At 41.4% G+C, this 16,801-nt stretch overlaps 3 protein-coding genes across 3 annotated transcripts; 1 reads left to right on the top strand and 2 right to left on the bottom strand.

Annotated features, from left to right (window-relative positions):
- Positions 1-1,060: 1,060 nt before the first annotated feature.
- drap1 (DR1-associated protein 1 (negative cofactor 2 alpha)) lies at positions 1,061-4,907 on the bottom strand. The gene is made up of 7 exons (XM_086060330.1): positions 4,694-4,907; positions 4,323-4,395; positions 3,940-4,033; positions 3,547-3,672; positions 3,351-3,441; positions 3,174-3,262; positions 1,061-2,651 (listed from the first exon to the last, which is right to left on the bottom strand). Exons 1-7 carry the CDS (start codon positions 4,733-4,735, stop codon positions 2,465-2,467), a joined length of 702 nt encoding a protein of 233 aa, XP_085916456.1. The 5' UTR covers positions 4,736-4,907; the 3' UTR covers positions 1,061-2,464.
- A 688-nt stretch (positions 4,908-5,595) lies between these two features.
- c17h11orf68 (chromosome 17 C11orf68 homolog) lies at positions 5,596-7,677 on the top strand. Its single transcript, XM_086058126.1, has 2 exons — positions 5,596-5,697; positions 6,136-7,677. The coding sequence occupies exon 2, from the start codon at positions 6,175-6,177 to the stop codon at positions 6,919-6,921; it is 747 nt and encodes a 248-aa protein (XP_085914252.1). The 5' UTR covers positions 5,596-5,697; positions 6,136-6,174; the 3' UTR covers positions 6,922-7,677.
- Positions 7,582-15,040, bottom strand: rela (RELA proto-oncogene, NF-kB subunit a). The gene is given in 12 exon segments (XM_086058124.1): positions 7,582-8,673; positions 8,676-9,476; positions 9,798-9,884; positions 9,971-10,051; positions 10,136-10,351; positions 10,428-10,532; positions 11,333-11,467; positions 12,512-12,603; positions 12,964-13,109; positions 13,400-13,545; positions 13,644-13,679; positions 14,877-15,040. Coding segments are annotated over 12 exon segments (1,893 nt in total). The 5' UTR covers positions 14,884-15,040; the 3' UTR covers positions 7,582-8,632.
- Positions 15,041-16,801: the final 1,761 nt, after the last annotated feature.

Below are 16,801 nucleotides of genomic sequence, written 5' to 3'. Positions count from 1 at the left end.
CCAGTCTAACAAAAACGTCATAAGTACTGTATCCTATACAGGAATGTGCAAAAATAAGTATCAAATTGTGAGTTTTATGGAGTTAGTTGTTTCTAAATTATTACATTTCACTTAATTGGTCCGAAAATTATTTACAAACGTCAAATAACGTAGTATGCTTATGTCTGACGTATAGTGACAGGCAAACAAGTACTTTTCCGCTAGAGGGCAGAAAATACAATTAACTTTTGTATCCTCATGATTATAACTCGTATACTGTACACGGAATTGCAGAAGTATTCTTTATTAGGATCCCCATTAGTTTTCACAAAGTGGTCGCCAGTCTTCCTGGGGTCTTCAAAATGTATACAACAAAAACATACAAAGGTTAAAATTACTCTATATACATATTCTGTAAGTAGTATAAAATGGTACAAAAAATACAGGCATAAAGATTTGTAATAAATAAAATCACATTACACCCAACCAAGTTATGTGTAAGATCATTTGCTGTTGCCGTTAGATGGGAGTACATTCCAAGCCAAGGAAGCTCTATGATGAACATGTTCTATCTGTTCGAAGAATTAAATGGGGTGTACCATTCCATATTATGATAGTACAGTACATTGATTATGATAGTACATTATACATAAACATCAAGTCTATTTTATTTTCCACCGTTAGCCATGATAATTGTTTGTGCATACTGATTACATTATCACGGAATGTACTCAACGGGCTGCTCTATTCTGTGCAAATTATGTTTTTTTTGTTTTATCTTTTGCAGAAGCACTTGGCCAAATAAGAGGGCAACACTCCAAATGTGAGAACACATGATCGAACGGCATCATGCAAAATTGCAGTTGGAACAAAAAGCATTCCTTTGAAATTGCAATGTCCCTTCCCATCTTTGAAACAGTACGACCAATTTGATCAGATCAAGACCGCACACTATCTAACTTCACCCTAGTAATTTGGCCTTGAACACCTGCTCTACTTGTACCCCATCAACATACAAATTGAGTGCATTTAGCAAGAGCCTTTGTGCTACCAAATAGAGATGAGTCATCTGCATAAATCATCAAATCAGCATATATATATATATTTTTTTTATCAGCACAGGATAAATCATTTACAAAAATTGAAAATAAAAAGAGGTTCTAAACGAATTCCTAGAAGGAATTCACAAGACATTTCCACTGGTAGAAAAACCACCATTAAAAATACTTTGTGTTCTGCAGTACAAATACAGCAACTCTTAATCCAGCCAGAGATGAGTGAGAAAAACATTTGAGCATTTCCGTAAAATCCAGGAGCACAGCGCCTAGAACTTCCTCTTTATCCATGGCGGTTGCACTAATGCTGTGCTGGTACGTACAGTATATAGCGGTAAGATTTACATACAGTTTGTCATTATTTAGCTTTATTTATCCAATTCAAATGTTGAATTTCTTGTTTGTAACAAGTTCCCCAAAAAAAAAAAAAATGGTTTCCCTGTTAAGGGAAATGTTTGTAAAATAAGAAGAGCACCTTATGGCCCGGCCGGCTGTCGTGTGGAAAAAGTGTATTTCCTTGCAGGGGCCCCTCAATGTGTCCCCTTGCTCCATTTGCCCTCCCCCGCTTCCTTTCTCCATGACGTCCGTTTTGAAACAGCAAAGTTTGGCCGCTACAGCAGCAAACTAACATGCAAATTCTCCCCAAAAAATAACTGCCGAGGTACAGTTCAGTTGTGTTTAACTTTTAAGTTCAATAAATGGAATCTGTTCAATTTCTTTAGCTTACGCGTGGGGTGAAAAAAACAAAACATGGCACTAAATTGAAATGTCAATTTTTCTTTTATTTAATCCGTACAAAATAAAATAATGTTAAAAAGTTTACAATGCAATTTCCTTCTGCCTATTTGGAAATATTTAACATGGGCATAGAGGGGAACCTGTGTCTACTTTCAATTCAATCATTAAAAGTATTCTTAGAAATTAAAAAAAGGGGGGGGGAGGGGTATGCAACATAATAGAAAAATAAGTAATAAGTTGAGTGTGGCCTGAAGAGAAATTTGGGGACTCTTGAAGGTGCTGTCTGTGTTGTGGTCTTGAGACATGTTTTTTTTTTCCCAGGGGATAAAAACTTGAATTAAAAAGAGAACAAAAGAAAAGCAAATCATAGAAAAGCAAGAAAGCAACACAAACCACACCTATCCTGTCTGTAGGCAAAAAACAAACAAAAAAAAGATTCAGAATACGAATCAAAACGAAACTCCTTAAAACTATTGTGGTTGGATTCTTGTCTCCAGTGAAATAAAAGCCCAAGTTTAAAAGAGAACAAAAAATTAAAACGCAATGTACAACCAGATTCTTTTCTCCGGTGGCCTCCCGCCGATGAAGAGTCTTTCGCTCCTCTGCTCCGAGCGACCGCCGTGAGAGCAACTTAAACTAAAAAAGGTGTGTGTGTGTGTGTGTGAGAGAGAGAGATGTGGAAAAGGGGGGAGCTAAGAGTCATAGTCTTCGTCGTCGTAGTCCTCGTTTTGTTGTAGCATGGGAGCTGCCGGAGGTGTTGCGGTGGTCATCATGGAGGGGTGCGGGGCAAAGGTCACCGGGCCCCGTGGTTGCGGCGGGGCCACGCTGTCCTCTGGGACCAGGTTGCCCCCGTGCGGGTACTTTTGGGGTCCGCCGGCGCTACGGATGACGTGCATAGGCAGAAACGACGCAGTAAGCACTAGATTAGTGGCTGGTTCTTAAAGGGTGGTACGCGGGCTCCCTCTAGTGGTGCACGAAAGAATCCCTAGCTAAGTACGCTTCAGTTGTATTCAACTTTTCCGTTCAACACTTTTGCATTTAATCTTTATAAATAAAAAAAAACAGTTTATTAACATTTAGGGATAATTGTTATTTAAATGTTATGTGTAATACATTCCCCCCCAATAATTAAATATTCAAAACTGTGTGACGTGTCAGCGAATGAGTGAAGTTGGCTATTAGTTGCTATTGATGAGCCTCGTGCAGTATTTTTGTGTTGACTAAATTAACTCATGAATCCAGCCATTTATGTAACATGGCTTCATGATTGTGTACATGCATAGTGACGATGCTTTGCTGATTATGTCTGCTCTGTGACAGCTGAGGACCGCTGATTATCACACAGCCCTCAAGTAGTCTACAAGATGACAGGCATTGCTATTGATGCGTTTGAGACCGTACCTGTGAAACCTGGATGCAGCCTGCAGATTTGTGCTCGACTGAGAGCCATCCTCTTCGTCCCCATCTGTCTCGCTGTCCTCCGTGTCCTCCTTTTGCCCGAAAATCCAACGGAGGACACAAATGCTTAGACACGATAACAGAACGAAGATGGCTCTCTCTGTGCCAATCACCTCTCACCTCTTGTTCTGACTCTGTTCCGGACAACTTCTTGTCCTTGCCTTTCGAGCCGGCCCCTCCGTTTTTGTGACTGGACCCAGGCTTTCGACCTCTGGGGGGGGGGGGGGGGGGGGAGCAACGGTATTTAAAAAAAAATACGTTCACTTCAACTTTTACGTAAACACGACATTGTGAGGACGTATTTAAATGTCAATACCTGCGTGGCACCTTTTCCCCTGTCGCCTCAGTGTGATTCTCATCCCCCTCGCCCTGCATGTCCGGAACCGTTGCCACCAGGTCTTTCAAGAAATCAAACTGCTGTTCCAGCTCGATGCATTGCTTTCTATCCACACATTACACTTTATTTTAGTATCTGTGATCTTTGAGTGTGTATGGCTTGAAAATACTTTGTTGGTAAGTGACATGGGTGCCAGTAAAAAAAAAAAAAAAAAGGCGTACAACTGGCTGACCAATTGTTGTGTACTATTTCCTTGTTAGGCAAGGATTTGCCAGCATCTTGTGGCATCATATGACAGAGCACGAGAAAAAAAAAGAAGCAAATATGTGAGATTGGTGAGGACACGCAAAATCCACAGAATGCAAAACTTACAAGTGTGACGTCGTCATGGTCTTGGCATTCTTGGACTGGGTGACGTGACAGGCCTTTGTGAGCAACGACTCCAAGAAAAGTTCCAGGGCTCTCGCTGATGTCGTAGTAAAGGAACCTGCTGTGACTCAACATGGCTTTGAAGAGGATGACGCGCAATTTTTTTTTATTACTGCAATTCAATGGGCTTCCAATAAATATTAATAAACTACTATACTTGCATGAAATCTGGTTGTTTTAGTCATGAATTTCCTGACCATCAATTCAGTAAACTCCAGTCTCATTTTCTATAATAAAAGCTCAAACTTTGACCATTCACGCAAAATGTCAACCCTATTCAAAACAATGCAAGACAGCAAAGGGAAGATTTTAGGCAAGAAGGATACAGATAATAACAGGTACTGCTGCAGCCACTTTGCCTATTTCTTCATCCGTCTGCATAATCTTCTTAATCCTTGCCTGAAAAACAAGAGGAGAGCACGAAAAATTAAGTGCTTGCTGAGATGTTAGACGTATACAGTGTTCGCAGCAGCTTGCCATGCTAAAAACAATGCAAAATTCTGGCGAACTTGAAATTGGTTACGTCACATATTTGGAGGTGTATATGACTATGTTTTAACGTGTTATGATTATAAAATGTTGTGTGTGGATCGGGTTAAATATAACCTACGCCAAATAAGTTTAGAATGATAAATTAGCATTCACAAAGATTAGCTCATGTTAGCTGGACAGGACACCGGCGTCGGTAAACACTCACCGGTGGAAATCTCGCGTTGTATTTCTTCTTTTTGCTCGGCATTGTGAAGTAAACCTGGTGGTGAACACACACACACACAAATGAAATATTACTGTGGAATAGTGAAAAGATCCACCTCCACGCAGACACCAAAATAGATACGCGACCGTCCCGGCCGGGCTAAGCAGTTAGCTTAGCACATTAGCAAGTCGTCGTCACTCCACTGCTGGTTGCGTAGTTTGCTGCCCGCGGGGTCCTGATGCCCGACTCGGACAACCATAATTTATCCCGAAAATGTGAATATTACGTTTTTGTTTTGTTGCTGTTGTTGTTGTTTTTAAGATTGTATGAACGGGATGTTTTAGTGCACTTCAGTGTTAAAATTGCAGAATACATATATTTTTATATATAATTATTATTATTGTTGAACACTGAAGCGTGTAATTTTTAGCCTGATTCTGACTGCCAAACCATTACCACTTGAAATGTTCCACCTAATTTCGGACATCTTGCGAACAATTTTACACACTCTCCAAATTCCTACTTTATTCACACGTCCAGTTTCTTTAAACATATTTGCCCAACCAGCGCAGACGCTACCGATTAAAACGTCACAGTATTACATTACATTCATCCGGGACATTTGGTATGGGAGCTATTTTTAACGTCCCCAAACTTTACATCACATTTTCACAGTCAAAATTCCCAAATGAATGCATATATTTTACATATTTACCTCCTCGTCACAGATTTAAACCCAACAAACGGGAAAGCATCATTTACCACATTTAGAAAAATGACTACGTTTCAGAGTAAAACTAATAAATAAGTCACCAAACAGTAATAAATAAGTTTTAAAAAAATCTTCAAAAGAACATGAGGAAAAAAATACCTACAGTATTTATCTCCTCCTTCTACAAACAGGCAGACACCGCCCACTAGAGGCCGGAGGTTATAGTTTCAAGGGAAACTCATGTTTGTTTTGACATTGGTTTGACTGCCTATCACCACATTTGACAAAACAGGTAACAGTTTACACTTCACATTCCTCCATTTCGACATTCTGAAGGGGTGGCAATCGTATGCTGGGGCTGCAAATCTCTAATTTGACAACGGTTTCACGCCGAACGCGGCGGGTTGATAACAAGAGCTAGTGCGGCTAATGTAGCTAGCAAAGTTGCATAGGTGGCATGTTGTTTTTTTTCGTAATGCAGAGGTTGCAAAAGTACTCACATTCTGTACTCACAGTACAGTAAGTTAGTAGAAGTAGAGATACGTGTGTAAAGATGACTGGTTGAAGGTGAAGTACTGATTCAATGTTAAGGTAAAAAACAACAGAATCTTAAATGCACTTAAGTCTAAACGTCAAAATGTTTTCGGCTCAAGCTAAACAAGTCTGCAAAAGCAAACGATGACAACTTTAAAAAATGTAATCTATTGTGTTTTTTTTTAATCTTAAACAGAATTGTTCAACCGTGAAAGTGTGATTAAACAGGAGCATTATGGAGGAGGAAGCTGTGTCCCCATTAGAAGGCGACACGGAGCCCTCGTTTGCCGCTGAAACTTACGCCGCCGAGGCCTTGGCGGCTGACATGGACCCTTGGATCGTGTTCGACTGTGACGAAAACCCACGGTCAGAGTTCGATGACTGGTTGGAGAGCAACAGGCCATCGCAAGTGAGCCGATATGGTGACAAGGAGCTGGGCGTGAGAGGTGTGGGCTGGATTTCTGTACTGGGTCCGGACTTCTGCTCTAGTACCGGGGAAGTAGTCGCGCTCCAGGAGAGCTGGGAGAAATTGGTGGCCAGCGGGCGAGCGGTCAACTTCGAGAACGTCAAGGAGCTGGCGTTGAACCACGGCGTCCTCTCGGGCAAGTGGCTCATGCACCTGGACCGCGGCTTCAAGGTGGACCATGCATGGGAGTGCGTGGCCAGAGCGGTGGTGGACGGCAAGATCTCCAGCGTCAAAGTCAGCCCGCACGACCCCATCAAAGGAGGCAAACATGTCATATGCGTCTACAACGATAACTTCACCGACGAGAGCCAAGTGGTCGAACTGGACGCTCACATCCGAGCCTCGGGGGTCAAGTGTCCGCTGTCCTACAAGCCTGACGTGTACACGTACCTGGGAATCTACCGGAACAACCGCTGGAAGCTTTGTCCCACCATCTACGAGAGTAAATTCAACCTGGAGTGCGTGCCCAGGCGCTCGCACATCATCAACAAAGTCACCAATCTGGATGTCACATAAGCTTGATGACGAGGGTCATAGCTGTTAAAAAAAAAAAAAAAAAATCCAGTTCTTCCCTTCGTTGGACATGCGCAAATTTTAAAGTTGTGATGGGCATGATTGAGAATATTTGTACTTTTGTGTTTTTAGATTTTTTTTGAGGGAGCCATGTTTGCATGCCGTTGACAGAGGCGTAGCTTCCCATTAGGCAAACCAAGCAATTGCTTGGGGCCCCCAAAGGGCCAACAGATTTAAGAACAAGAACAAGATGAAGGAGCTATCCATCTGGGAGTAAAAAACCAAAGTAAAAAAAGAGGGAGAAGAGAAAAGAAAACAACAGCGGTGAGTGTATTAATAAGTAACAGTTGTTTACGAATGGTTCTTTGTCGTGCCTCATATCACCCCCCCCCCACACCCCATCTGCCAGGGCCCCCAATCCCCTCTTGCTTGGGGCTCCTAGGGACACTTGCTACGCCACAAATAAATGAATGTTGAGTGTCTATATTAATATATCTTACCTTGGTGGGAAACTTCCAGATTTCTGCACATTTTATTTAAGTATTGACACATAAGTTTAGTTTTTTCATAAAGAGTTATAAAGTTGCCAAATACAGTACCTTTTGAATACTCTAGCTTGTGCATTTTGCTGCAAAACTTTAATGAATTTACAGTCACAAAATCTCCAAGCATCTTTTTTTATTTTATTAGATAATAAAGCAAAATCGGTTTGATTCCATTTAATTGAAGCTGCTTCCAAACAATAAATCATTCTCAGTATTTGTGTCTAATCTATGTTCAACATGCAACATTTGAGAGAGCAACCCAAATGTAATATGAATTTTGAACTGGTGGTATTGGAAGTGTAAGTGGGAGAAACAATTTTGGGGAACACAAGGTAATTAAGAAGCTTTAAAATTACAATGACGTATGTCGAGCATTTGTTTCTGGCATTTCAAATAAGATGAGATGAGAATTTGTCAATTGACATTTTTTCTCTAATGTAAAAGCTATGCTTTGTGCTGTTACAATGACACCAATGGGGAGACATGACCAAACAAAGCATGAACCCTTTCACAGTTAATTGCCATACAAGCAGATGTGAATGTTGCCTGTATTTTTTTACTAGTAGACCCTTCATTTGGTTCTGAACACATAACTACAATTTGGCAAGATATATAAAAAAATTTTTTTAAAAAGGGACATTGGTCCACTATGTTACCGCGTAACAAAGGAGACAGACTATTTGAAGCAACAGCTGCATAGACTTACCTTAAAGTCTGTTTGCATTCCTAGACAGAAAAGCAGACTTGTTGTCATCGTTAAACAAAAACACTGAACATGTTCAGAAACTTCAACAGGATTTTTTTTTTTTTAAAGCTACATTCGTTCCCTTCATGTCCGCCCTAAGGAAATCCGTCGGAGCAATTTTTTTCAATAGCACAAAAATATGTCGTCTTCCTTTTTTTGAAGGGGGGTGGAGTAACGGAGAAAAAAAAAGAAAGAATCACTGAAACTAGTGAGGCAAAACTGTGCACTAGTTGACATCTGTGCACTACTAGTAATATAAGTGATGCGCCAGTTGTAGCACCTAATGTAGTTTTGCCAACGAGTATGCTAGAGTAGTCATACCAGTGAGGACAAAGTATGTACTAACACACAATGACCTTAAGGTGGGATATGGAATAAATGCTGAAAGGGCTTTCCAGACGTGCGCGATGAACAGGGTTCTTAATTAAGTGGGGTGTCCCGAAACAAAACCGGCTTGGCTTCCACGGTAAAAATGGAAATGAGATGATCCTCATCCACAGAAATCAACTCGTCAAACTCGTCCAGCACGGCGGGCCGCTGCTGGTTGTTGCTGTTGTTGGTCAAGACGTCCATCATGCTCTCGTTCTGGAGCAGGTTGACGATGCTGTTGGGATAATTCATCCAGGTGCTTCCCGGGATGCCGGCCGGGTCCAAAGTGTTCTGCGCCGCCGCCGCTGAGTGGCCGGCTTGCTGGCCGTTGCAGCTCTCGTCCGGCGGGTTCAGGAGGTCCACAAAGTCGTCCATGTCCAGGCTGTCCAGGTTTCCCGAGGCCTGGGCTTCGGAAAAGCTGGGGAACTGCGGGATGCCCTCCTCCGCCGTAGTGGCGTCCACGGGGAACTGAGAGCCCAGCAAGGAGAAGAAGCCGGTGGACTGCGAGGAGGTGGCGTTCCCCTGTGAGGCCGACGGCTCCTGGGTGACAACCGAGGTAATGCTGGGGAAGAATTCCTGAAGGTCTGACAGGTTGACGGTGGGGTATTCCTGGCTGGAAACAGACGGGTGGCTCACGGAGCAACTCTGAACCCGGACGGCTTGGTGCTGCGGGCCCAGGTTTAAGCTCTCCATGATCTTCCACGTTTGGCTCGTGGCTGCGACTGAATTGGAGGAGGGGGCGGGGGAGGAGGAGGAGATGGAGAAGTGGGAGGGGGAGGAGGAGAAGTGGGAGGAGGAGAAGGGTGAGGCCTCCACCTTGGTCTGGCTTGAGAACATCTGGTTCGGTTGCATGTGAGTGAAGGAGGGCTGCGGTTTCGCTCCGGTGGCAACAGGTGGAACTGCAGCACAAACGCAACCAACACAATGAACAAAAGATCGAAGCGACCTACTGTGCATTACTGACAACCGATATGAATTTGATGATGCCGATTGTGGAATTTGGCAGTTAAATTCTGATGACTGATTTAACAGGCAATTAAGTAAAAAAAAAAATGTTTTGACACAGTAAGGAGTAGAATATAAAGGCGATCTGAAAAATCAACTTAAGTACAGGAAGTGCATACAAATACTTCATTACTTTCCACCAGTGTTCATGTGAGCTTCTCAATCCTGATCAATGTCGTGTGCGGAGCGACAAAGACAATAACTGGCAGACTCACAAGCTGGTGCCATCATGGAAACGGGTTTGCTTGGGGCTGTTCTCCTGGCAGGGCTGAAGTGACGTCGATCGGGTGGCGGGATTGATCCTGAAATCCCAACAGGCAGAGCTATTATTATTATTATTATTATTATTATTATTATTATTATTATGAATCAATAATTCAGGTCTTACTTGTCGACAGCAGAGATCCCAGCTTCAGACTCTGGAACATATCGCCAGTGCGTTTCCGCTTCTCATTCCACCGGTATTCGTCTAAAAGGGGTTTACAAAAGAGACTCCGATAATCAGACGATTATTATGCCGCAAATTCGTTCGAGGGATGGCTTAAAGTCATACCGCGGTCAGCGGGCAGGTACTGGAAGTCCATGGGCTCGCTGACCTCGCGGTCCGAGGGCCGGCGCAGCTGCACCTTGACGCGGACGGGCTCGCTGAGGTTGGCGTCGCGGTAGGGCGGCGTGCGGAACACGATGGCCACCTGCCTGTGGACGTCGGCTTGGGAGAAAGTGCCCTTGCCCTCCCAGGAGTCCTGGAAGAAGCGCACCTCGATGTCCTCTGTGGCGAGAGAGGACGGGTGGGTTTTAACAGGAAGCGGACCTTGCAAACAAAAGACCGTCCAGCGCATTTTTACCTTTTTGTACTTTGTCGCACAGTAGAAAGATTTCATCGCCGCCTTTGCAGCTGCCTGAGTTGCAGTTCACTCTGCAGATCTTCAGCTCTGCTGTGTTTGGAGCCCCTGAGACAAGACAACCATTTTGAACAAGGGTTAAAATAGCTGCATTTTTTATTATAGTTATTTTATTTATTTATTTGTCTTGACTTAAGTGTTGTTTTAATTTGTTTTTAAAGCAGGTTTGTAATTTTCTTTGCACCTAATTTTTCTAAAAGTTTTTATTTATTTATTTTTATAAATATGGAGCATTTGTTAGGTACAAGATTTTTTATTTTATTTTTTTAAGTCAAGTGTTGTGTAATAAAGTAAATTAAACTACAATTCTCAACAACCTTTCTTAGTCTGTACACAGCAATACAGAAAAAATACATTTAAAATGGCTCATGTATGATATTAACTGACAAAGACGAAAACTGACATTTTTGCTACAATAAGTTTTGCTAATTTAAGAAGTAGCTTCAGTTAAGTATTTTTTTAAGGCTTTTTTAAATTTTTATTCTTTTCTGTTAACGATTTAATTTTACTATAATAACCTTGGCTTGAACACTGTTTGGGCCAAATTTGACCCATTTTGACATTTGATGACAATAAAAATACCCTCAATGACATTCATTCAATATGAAATTTGATGACTTTTGTAACCCCAAAAAATAAATGTCCTTCTCGTGGAGGTGCTAAAGATTTGGTGTGAACTGATGCTGTTACTAAAAAAGATTTTAGATGCTGTTTGTGTGTTAAATCAAGAAAAAATGGCACTAGTCATCTTGAAACTTATTTTTTGTGAAAATAAAAATCATGACCAGAGTTCATGCCTCTAAAAATCCAGCAGATGGCGCTACACGTGTACAAGTCACATCACTCACTGTTATCAAAGATTGGTTGCGAGATCACTGGCTCCAGGGGGAAGTGGTCCCCCGTAGGCAGCGTGATGGAGGCCTGGAAGCAGAGCCGCACCGAATTCAGGTCAAATTCTTCCTCCCACACCTTGGCCTCGGGAACTGCAACCAAAACACAGCAGGGAGAGGATGAGGGTGTGGCGCACAGTCTGGCTGCGCGTCCAGTCAGAAGGCGGCTAATGGCTTTCATAATGTTTAACATTAAGCAGAGAGTAGACTTCCAGGTGACTGGAGGGCTGGGCGATTGCACAAGAAATAATAATCAAGATTATTGCTGATTCATGTTGAAATCATGATTAATAAACAGTAAACACGATTGTTTATTGATTTTAAAACTTAGTATTTATTCAATTAACCAAAATTTAAATATAACATGACAGCCAGAAAATAAATTAGTATAATTATATATATAAACTAAAATAATAGCAATCAATAAAAATAAATAAGAACTGGTTGGAGTACAAGGATGCTGTTAGTTTTTTTCTCAGATTAGGAAGAATATATGATGAGGATTACACTGGGGGACGCAATTTTTGTTGAGTTCGGAATGACAGCTGTTTTAACTATTTTTTGGGTGCAGAATACAAAACTGATCTCAATTTTTCTCTATCACACCATCAACTCTCCATTTTCTAAATAAATAAATACATCAATAAATAAATGTATATGTATGTAAATAAAAGCCTAAAATGGAAGAGTTACAAGCTTTGATAAAAATAAAAATAAAACAACTAATAAAAAACAGGACAAAACGAAATCTAGCATAAAACGGTAAATTAAGAGAAAAAACAGGCGCTAATCGTCTTAATTCCTACTATGCTAGCTTTCTGTTTGCATAATCAGCTCTTCTTACTACAGATAATCAGTGGAATTTTGCTTATCTGGAACTGTGGAGTCTTGACACGCTCGAAAAACTGACAGCAATTTTGGAATCAGCATTGCAATTTTAGATTTAATCAGCATAAAAATTGCTCCCCGGTGTTATATTACATTTCTGTACATGTACCAACAGCAATATTTATCATTTGAGAGAATATCACTGCTGGAACTCAATGCTAATTGTCTCTTAACCTGTCAATGTCATTTTACATTGACTGTTAGCATTAGCAGCGGCGATGTTTCAAAAACAAAATGCCCGCCACTTACTGTTGAAGGGGTTGTTGTTAGTCTGCAGCCGACACGTGATGGCCGCAATCACATCCTTCTTCTTCACACACTGAATGCCCAAGTTCTGAAAACTGAAAACACACTTTCCTAAAAATTATTTGTTATTTACAACAAATAATGAATGTTCATCTAGCAGTGACGTATAGTGACAGGCAGAACACAGTCCATTTATTTGTTCAATATTTATGTTGCAATTATGCGACAGCAATTAAAGTTCCAAAACGTTTTTTTTTTTGTTTGACTGACGTGTGTAAAAGGCAAACATGCCATGAGCCAATCTGTGCTGTTAATGATCCACCCGGCTCTGAGCGCCAAACAGGAGGCTGGCTGACTGCAGCCTCGCTCGCCCAAGGTGGCGTTCGTAAAAAGCCAGCCACTCACACGTGGCTCAAACTCCGAGAAGCTCGCTTGAATATGCAGAATTTGCGTACCTGTGTATCCGCCTCTCCTGCAGGTCGGCCTCGTAGTAGCCGTGCTTGCAGTCCTTTCCGACCAGCTCGTGTGGATGAGGCTTGTACGGCGTGTTCTTTGTCACCAGGGAGATGCGAACGCGCAGGGGGCCGCTGTAGTTATGAACCTGGGCCGTGGCACAAAAAAAAAAAAAAAAAAAGCATCGGGAATAAAAGGAGGCATGTGGTAAAGTAGCAATTATAGGAAGTTTATAAACATGGTAACGTCTGCTTATTTCCGTTAGCCAGTCTATGGCTTTTAGTATTATATGTTAGCATTAAGCTACTTGACTTTTGTCGGACAAATGATAAAAGTATTTTCGCATCATATTTTGCTCTATATTTAATAATTATACACTTTTTTTTTTTTGGGCGCGTATTGTTTTTCTCAATTCCCTTGCGGAGCAAGTGAACTCACCTTAATTGCCGGGTGAGTCTTGGTGGTGTCGTTGCTTTTCTCCCCAGGTATGCTGCCCGCAGAGCGCCCCTCGCACTTGTATCGAAACCGCATCCCGCGCTGCTTCGGCTGCTCGATGATCTCGATGCGGGGACTCGCTGTTTGGACTTGACAGAGCAACAACAACGTGGTTGAAATACACCAAATGACCATCTCACGGGCTCGTGTCGACTCGTGTTTTTTTTGTCCTGATGATTCATCCTACCTGGGTTCAGCGTGTTGATTGGCCATCCGTACACACCTGGGATGGACACAAGGGGAATTTTGAAACACACAAAAATGCCAGAGCAACACATGGAAACCCATTTCAGCACATTTTTGTGGCTTGGTAAGAACTTCTCATTCTTGGTGTGGTTACAGTGGAGGTGTCCTAAGAGTTCAAAGGTTACAGAAATACACTGAACATGCTGACTTGAAATGACACGTTGTGAAATTCTGTCCAGTAGTTTTTTTTAAGCACAGCTCAGTTGTATATTTAACTTTTGTGTTAAATCCAGTACTTGGTGTAAAAAAAAAATTGAGACTCACTTTAGATTTCATTTAGTAAATGTCAATGGTATTTGTATTTATTTTTTTTATTTAAAATTAGCATAACATTTGTTAGCCACACAGTTGCACTTGACTCCATCCTTCATTTACTAAAAAAGAAGACAAACCTGGTGATGACAATTATCTGTAAACTTTTGCATTCAATCTTGAACAACTTTTTTTTCAGTACAATTTTCATGTAAGTTTTATGTGCAATACATTCGGATTGAATTATTATGTAGTGTTGTTTTTATTTTCTTTACTCACAGTATTGTCACAATTTTTAAACTGTACATGTTTCAGTGATATACTTTTTGGAATAAAATTTAAGATGGACACTGGGGCTTGCTTAGTGAGTTTATATATATATATATAAATACATTTACTTGGTTTAAAAAGTTTGAGAACCCTTGATTATAGATTCAATATTCACAATGTAATTTATGATCACACTTCACCCCAGACTGGCACCACATACGATAGCTTCAATTTTAGCCGAACGGAAGGCGCATTGTTCAAACGCAGGAAAATACCAATGGACGTGAAATATTCAACAGTATGTCCCAAAGCGAAGCTGCTCAATATTAAATGACCTCGTTTTCAAACGACGTTCTGGGCCTCGATAGTCGCAGTAGGAAATACGTGACCCAACAGGCCCGTCCCCCAACTCAACATTCACTCACACTGTACCAGGAAGGGTAATCATTTCAAGGTGAGTTGTTGAGGATCTTGATGATCCCACACGCGTACGTAATTAAGGAATAACAAACGTTGACAAGCCACTGGTTGCTGGGGGATTCCCCTGGGCGCAAAACAACACCCCGTCCACTTTCACCCCCCTCCACCCTTCGCGCTTCAAAAAAAAAGTGAGCAAACGCGCAGCAAAACGGACGAAAGCGACTCCACTTACTGGCCATGGCTCTCACAAGACCCTTTGGACTCTCTGGGCTCCTATTGTCAAGGTTGCGAGCGCCAAACCGTGCAAAGTCTTGGCGAAAAAGCGTCTCGATTTGGAACTACTCGCTAGTGTCGCCTCCTTCTCTCTCTCTCTCTCCTCTCTCTCTCCCTCTCTCTCTCTCTCCCCACCCACCGAGCTACGGCCCAGAGTTGGGACGTAGTGTCAAGTCGCATGTGAAAACAACACACGCATTTTCCGGTAAGGCAACCACACTATTGTTCTGAACTTAATGACACGACATCGACAGTATTTACCTATAGAGTAGGGAGGAGATAATTACAGTTACAAGGAAATTAACTCAACCCTTTGGAATTTTAAGTATTGATACATAAACTACTAGTCACAAAATGTGATCTGATCCTCACTATATAGCACACGATCTGCTTAACACACTATTACCATAGAAACAATTTCATTACTCACAAAAGTGAAACATTTATCTTTCAAGTGAAACTATTGATGTTACACTTTCCCCAAAAGAAAACAAATTTCAAATTGCACTTTCAGAGAGAGAGAGAGAGAGAGAGAGAGAGAGAGAGAGAGAGAGAGAGAGAGAGAGAGAGAGAGAGAGAGAGAGAGAGAGAGAGAGAGAGAGAGAGAGAGAGAGAGAGAGAGAGAGAGAGAGAACTGTTATCCTGCAAAATATCTTGATGAACTTGGGAATTCATTTTTACACCAATGACGGCAATGTGTCCAGGCCCTGTAGGAGCAAAGTGGTTCCAGATCATGATGCTCCCTCCGCATTACTATTGGGATGAGGTTTAACTTAGTTAGTGTCAACGATTGTTGCAAGTCTCGAGCTGAAATTTAGGATCCACCTCATTGGAATGAGCACACTGTGCATCAGTTCATATTTTAGAGCAGGGAGCATGCATTGTAACCAGGAAGTTAAGGCTTTTATTTTTATAAAAACGAAGTTCTTTTTTTCCGGTTGGATTGTCGTCGCGCTTGATGGCAAACTGGCAGGACTCGTCACCGCCCACTTAAAACAGCGCGGAAATACCCAGATGACGCACTTTGAGGATCAGAAAACGATCGTGTGAGCGTGGGAGAGGCTTTAAACCACAACTCCCGATTGAATTAAGTCATCGTCTGGAGGATAGTTTCATAGTTGATTGTTTATCTTAACACACAGGACCAAAAATAGTGTAGAGGACAATAGTCACTCACACCCGTTGAGGACAATAGTCACGCACACCCGTCATCTCTTGTCACTTTTAATGTTGTATTACTTGTTAACTGTATCGGCCCAAGCCGCCCAACTAAAGAAAGTGTAAGCCGGGGAAGGGCGAGGATACAAGAACGCCTCCACGTTTTGCCCACGCGATGGCGACGTAGGCGAGTAAATTTAACACCGTCATCTGAAAAGCACAACAGGTCAAGAATGTCTTAAGTTTTTACAGTCCCAACCCCCTAAAAAAGAAATAAATATTAATATAAACCCTGTACCATTACATAATCCACACTTTGAACACGAAAACTGCTTAGATACAGGAAACAAAACCATACTTAAAATGTATACACATAAAAATTAAGTCATTGTATTCAAATGTAAAAACAAGTTTTAAAGATTAAATGCAAATGTATTACACATAAAAGTTAAATACAACTAAATTGAACTTGGGCAAACTACTTAATTCTTTTCATTGTATTCAATTATGTGACAACAGTCCGTTTTTTTTTTTTAATAAAGTACAATATTAGAGTAGAGTGCTAGATTTAATATTAAAAACATGTTCCGATTTTTTTATGTTGTTTTTTGTGTGACTGGAACAGAATAATGGCATTTCCACGGAACAAACTACAATGGCACCTATGTTATGAGCCGTGGTCGATTATTATTTTACATCACTACAAATGTAGCCGTTATACCAGTG

Source organism: Leptonotus elevatus, chromosome 17, assembly GCF_054856555.1.
Source record: "Leptonotus elevatus isolate MCC_2025b chromosome 17, RoL_Lele_1.0, whole genome shotgun sequence".
In the NCBI taxonomy this organism is placed as follows: Eukaryota; Metazoa; Chordata; class Actinopteri; order Syngnathiformes; family Syngnathidae; genus Leptonotus; species Leptonotus elevatus.
This window is presented reverse-complemented; position numbering and strand designations above follow the sequence as displayed.

Bases quoted from the DNA above. Each gene is read 5' to 3' on its own strand.
- drap1 (XM_086060330.1), bottom strand. From the start codon at position 4,735: ATGCCGAGCAAAAAGAAGAAATACAACGCGAGATTTCCACCG. The intron at 3,442-3,546 runs GTATTGACATTT...CCCCCCCCCCAG, and splicing joins GGGGAAAAGGTGCCACGCAG to AGGTCGAAAGCCTGGGTCCA. The intron at 2,652-3,173 runs GTACGGTCTCAA...CGTCATCCGTAG, and splicing joins GCTGCATCCAGGTTTCACAG to CGCCGGCGGACCCCAAAAGT.
- c17h11orf68 (XM_086058126.1), top strand. From the start codon at position 6,175: ATGGAGGAGGAAGCTGTGTCCCCATTAGAAGGCGACACGGAGCCCTCG.